Genomic DNA, 6000 nt, shown 5'->3' on the forward strand with positions numbered 1-6000 from the left:
TATTCAAATACTCGAAGGTTACATTTGACAGTGCATTAGAAGAAGTAGGATTTGATAACTTGTTTTTAATTGAAAATAGCATCGAACTCTTTCAAATGCTTGACAGTAAAATAAAGTGTTGTGTTGACGCAATGACAGTTGAAAAAAATTTTAAAATTGATAGGGAATGTAAGTGGTTTACAATAGAACTACAAGATTTGAAAATAGAAAAAATTAGAGCATACAGGAATGCAACTTTGAGTAATAATGAGAACAATTGGGCTACATACAAAAATATATGCAAACTATATAAGGAGAAAATCAAAGCTGCCAAAAATAATTACATTTCCGACCAGATTCAAAACAGAGCAGGTGATCAAAAAGGGATTTGGAAAATGCTTAAAACATTTGTATTGAAGGACGATGAGCAGAAAACTTACCCGAGTATAGAATTTGGACAAGAAAAAGTCAGAGATCAACTTCAAATAGCAAATAAGTTTAATAAATATTTTATAGAAAGTGTCTGTGATATAAATCAATCTATTCCATTTGTGCAATATGAACCTCCTGTGATAAGCGTAGCTACTAGATTTAAGTTTAAATTCTGTGATGAACAATCGATCTGTGATATTATAAAAAAGTGCAATAATAAAAAAGATATATACGGTTTAAATAGAGACATTATTTATAATTCAATCGAAATTATAGGACCAGTGCTTATGAAGATAATTAACACATCCTTATTACATGGAATTTTTCCTAACGGATGGAAGGAATCTACAGTCGTACCCGTGGAAAAGGTGAAAGGCACTACAAATAGTGAAAACTTTCGTCCCATTAATATGTTACCAATGTTTGAAAAAGTGTTAGAGCGTGTAGTTAGTGAACAGCTTACAGAGTACATTGAAAATAATAAATTATTAGTTGATGAACAGTCTGATTTTCGAAGTAAACACTCTTGTGAAACAGCCCTTAAACTACTTAACTTATGATTGGAGGAAACAAATTGATAAAGGGGAGGGGATAATTGCTGTGTTTCTTGACTTCAAACGAGCTTTCGAAACGATTGACCGAAAAATATTATTATTAAAGCTAGAATCCTATGGAATAAAAGAGACTGAATTAAAGTGGTTTCAATCATATTTGAGTGGAAGAAGCCAAAAGACAAGGTTTGGTGATACGATGTCGGACTCCATTAGTGTTGAATTAGGTGTCCCACAAGGCGCTTTATTAGGTGTAGTTTTCTTCTTATTATATATAAACGATGTTAAATGTACTCTGAAATACTGTAAAGTTGTGTTATTTGCTGATGATACGTTAATATACATTACCGGTAATGATGTAAATGATATGTGTTCAAAAATAAATGAAGACTTAGACAATGTTAACCTGTGGCTAAGAGCAAATAAACTGAGTCTTAATGTAAATAAAACTAAATGTATGTATGAAGTTAAAAATTTGTGACCCCATCTCAGTGTACATAAACAATTGTCAAATTGAATGTGTTAAGAACGTTAAGTACTTAGGAGTTATAATAGACAGTGAACTAAACTTCAAAGATCATGCCAAGTATATTTGTTCAAAAATTGCTAAAAAAGTTGGTTTTCTTAAACGTATAAGACCTGTTTTAACTATGGGCAATGCAATAATGCTTTACAATGCCATAGTACTACCGCACTTCTTGTATTGCTCGACAATCTTATATGGATGCCAAAATCAAACAAAACAACGTATGCAGCTTCTACAAAACAAGTCAATGCGATCGATTCTCAAGTGCAACCGATATACACCAATACAACAAATGTTAGAGGCATTAAGATGGATGAATGTTGACCAGCTAATAACTTTCAATACGATGATATTTATATACAAAATGAAGAACGAAATGATGCCTTCATACTTAGAAGAAAACATTATTATGGTTTCTGAAGTACAGCCATATAATCTAAGAAACAATCAAAACATCAGACCAATCCGATGCAACAGAAGCAGTACTATGAACTCTTTGATGTATGCAGGACTCAAGCTCTTCAACAGCTTGCCCAATGATTTGAAAAAATGAATCAAGATTTAAAATTTTTAAAAATAAACTTAAAATATTTTTGCAAAATAGTTAAAACCTAATTAAAGTTAAAAACTAATTAAAATTAATATTGAATTTCACAAATATAGATTTAAAAATGTTGTAAAATATAGATTTTAAAATGTTGTAAATTTGCAAGAACGTTAAAACACGTAACAGAAAAATTGTTAAAAATTTGTAAATTGTATTTGTTAAAAAGTTCAACGAACTAATAAACTAATTATTATTATTATTATTATTATTATTATTATTATTATTATTATTATTATTATTATTATTATTATTATTATTATTATTATTATTATTATTATTATTATTATTATTATTATTATTATTATTATTATTATTATTATTATTATTATTATTATTATTATTATTATTATTATTATTATTATTATTATTATTATTATTATTATTATTATTATTATTATTATTATTATTATTATTATTATTATTATTATTATTATTATTATTATTATTATTATTATTATTATTATTATTATTATTATTATTATTATTATTATTATTATTATTATTATTATTATTATTATTATTATTATTATTATTATTATTATTATTATTATTATTATTATTATTATTATTATTATTATTATTATTATTATTATTATTATTATTATTATTATTATTATTATATACCCGCTTTTTAAGAAAGCAGATTCTAATATGTTGTCTAACTATAGAGGTCTGTCTTTTCTATACACGCTTTATAAGTTATTTAATACTGCTCTCCTAAATATATTGACATCTTGGCTGGAAAAAAACAATATCATAAATGAGTTTCAAGCAGCTTACAGGAGAAACTACTCTACTGTTGACCAAGTTTACAACCTTTCTTGCATTATACAGCTTCAACTTAGTCAAAAATAGAAATGCCTTATTTTACAAATTATCGAATATCGGAATCTCTTCGAAGATGATTGCCATTATACAGTCTCTTTATCTAAATACTGCGGCTGCTGTTTGAGATGGTATGGGTTTGTCGGATTTCTTCTCCACTAACCAAGGTGTTGGACAGGGTTGTGTACTTAGCTCTCTGCTCTTTGTTCTCTTCTTAAATGATCTGAATGCCAAACTACCTATTGGTTTAATTGTAGATGGTCTTCAAATTAATGCCCTTTTGTACGCTGATGAAATTGTTCTCTTATCGGATAATCCTTCCAGTTTACAACAACTTATCATTGACTTCATAACATACTGCAATATGTGGAACCTTGAAGTTAATCTTGGCAAATCTGAAGTTGTAATATTTCGAAATGGAGGTAGAAGAGCCGCTTGTGAAAAATGGTTCTTCAATGGTACTGAAATAACTGTGTCAAACCAATATAAATATCTAGGGGTAGTTTTCAATTATAATATGTCTTGGAATGAGCACTTAAATAACAGATTGGGATCATCTAAAAACTCCATCAATTTCAATGCGACATGGTCGAAGCTACTGAGGGATACATCTGTGCAACATTCCACTACGTTTAAAGTATATGATGCTGCTTCCAGAGCTATAATGTTGTACTGTGCACAGATATGGGGATATCGTGAATACAACCAAGTTGAAAAGCTGCAACGATTTTTTATAAAGAGATGTTTCCTGCTACCAGATAACACACCTAATTATGCTTTACATATCGAAACTGGTCTACTTAAAGCTTTTCTAACCTAAAGATACACTTTTCGTACATAAGAAGAACCTTATCTCTTCCAAATGGTTGATTACCTAGAATCTTATCTGAATCTGTTATTGCCAAAAAAATCTTCTGGGCTAAAGAATGGTTGGATATTTTTCTTGGAGTGTCGATGGATTTTTCTTTTGACATAAGTTTACATGAATGGCATGGACTGCATAGTATTCTTCTTTCGAAGCTGAAAGAAAAACACTGGAACGAATTTACCACCAGTGCCACACATTCTCAATTCCATGATGAATATTGCAACTTATTGTACTCGGAAGTTCCAAACTATTTTGATGACTCAAACTCACGTGACAAGATTTCCTTCATCTTCAAAGCCCGTTGTGGGCTTCTGAATATTAATGGAAGAGCGTTCCAGAGAGATACTGATGGAATGTGCACACTTTGTAATATGGATGCATCGGAAAATACCTTTCACTTCGCCGGAAACCTGTCCAATTTTCAAAGGGTACAGAAGAAAATTGTTTGGTAGTGACGCACTCTCCAGATCTCAGTTTCTCAACGTTCTAAATGGCAACTGCTACCCAAACCTATACAATTTTTTAAAAGCTGCTACTAAATATCGCACTCTAATTTAAAATGAATTTTCATGATTAATGTAATCAAAACTACTCTAGTTTTTAAATTTACTTTTTCAACCTGACAGGCAACTTAAAGTTATTGTCATAATTAATTTTATACCAGCATACTATATGATTTTGTAATATCTTTTTTGAAAATAAAATTATATATCTATCTGACTATCTCATCAGTATTAACGGAGTTATTACCATTAACACGAGTAAAGGCATACCAAAGTAAGCGTTTTCTTAAATCATTTCTAAAGGGTATAAACTTTGCAGATAGAGAGTTGCTGTAGAACAATTTTTTTCTGAGAATATACCCAAGAATCATCCCATAAAATCTTCTTATTTCATCCCGGGACACCCTGTATATTTGGAATTAAGGGACATGAATAGTGTTTGTATAAAGTCTGTACTTTCTAACGCAGAAAAAAAAGCGAAGTTAGGAAAATCCGTTCCCAGGTCATTAGTTAGTTGCGTTAACCTGAAATGGGTTTTGTATCAACCAGAAGGCAAGAGGAATAAATAAATATATTATTTTTAATCTTTTTTAGCTTTAATCACTCACTCCTTCTTGTTCATCAGAACATGCATCAAAATATTGAAGAACATAACTGCAGCATATGTAATCGCCAGTTCGAAAATCAAGTAAGCTATGATATGCATATGCAATTGCATGCTGATCAGCCCACAAAAGAAAGATCGGCCCAAGGAACGAAGCCTGGAGCAAAATTTGCGTGTAACTACTGCGGGAAGGAGTTTTTGAGGCCTCATGAGAAAGTAAAACACGAGCGTATTCATACTGGTAATTGCTTTTTTACCTTTTTTACATGATCAAATTTTAATTTTTGGTTGGCTTTTAATTTAAGGAGAAAAACCTCATGAGTGTGAAGTATGTGGAAAATCATTTAGGGTATCATATTCCCTCACCCTGCATTTGCGTACACACACTGATATCCGACCCTTTGTTTGTGCTCAGTGTAACAAGAGGTTTAAGTCCTACGCTGTGTATTCACACCACTTAAACACTCATTCTGAAGATCGTCCATACAAATGTCCTATGTGTCCAAAATCTTTTCGAACTTCAGTTCAACTGTGCGGCCATAAAAACAGTCATACTAAACCATACAACTGCCCAGAATGCAATAGACCGTTTTCAAGTTTATACGCTGTTAAAATGCATATGAAAACCCACAACAAAGCAAATAAATCTAACGAAAATTTGAAGCATCGCTGTGATACTTGTGGCGCGGTATATGCTCGTATGTTTGCCCTACGTTTTCATATGAAAGAGCAACACTCTAAAGATTTACTTGAATATCAAAATTCTACCAACGACGGAGAATCACCAGATACTACGAATTATTGTAAGAATGAAGATGAAGTTTCTACGCAAGCTATATTACCAGGGGAAGAGGTAAATGATGTTGTGAAAAATAAAACATTCATACGAAGTTTATTTTACAGATAATTATTGATAATTTTCAACCTGAAGAGATTGTAACGGATTGGTTAATACAGAAATGAAATTTTTCTTGTATGAAAGATGTCACATATTTTTAACTTACTGAACCATTCATTACAGTACTAGATTTAAAATGAAAATAATTCAATTTGTTGTTGGTATTTTTTTTACATACTAAAATCAAAAAAATCTATTGTTGGCAAA

At 30.4% G+C, this 6000-nt stretch overlaps 1 protein-coding gene across 2 annotated transcripts in view; it reads left to right on the plus strand.

Moving 5' to 3' along the window:
* Window positions 1-6000, plus strand: part of LOC129916309 (zinc finger protein ZFP2-like) — a 31273-nt gene extending 25273 nt beyond the window's left edge. For both annotated transcript variants that reach the window (XM_055996175.1, XM_055996182.1), the window contains exons 5-7: window positions 4886-5136; window positions 5201-5748; window positions 5799-6000. In XM_055996175.1, the coding sequence (XP_055852150.1) occupies window positions 4886-5136; window positions 5201-5748; window positions 5799-5858 (859 nt within the window). In that variant the 3' untranslated portion in view covers window positions 5859-6000. The remainder of the gene's footprint in view (window positions 1-4885; window positions 5137-5200; window positions 5749-5798) is intronic.

Source organism: Episyrphus balteatus, chromosome 1 (genome assembly GCF_945859705.1).
Source record: "Episyrphus balteatus chromosome 1, idEpiBalt1.1, whole genome shotgun sequence".
NCBI lineage: Eukaryota > Metazoa > Arthropoda > Insecta > Diptera > Syrphidae > Episyrphus > Episyrphus balteatus.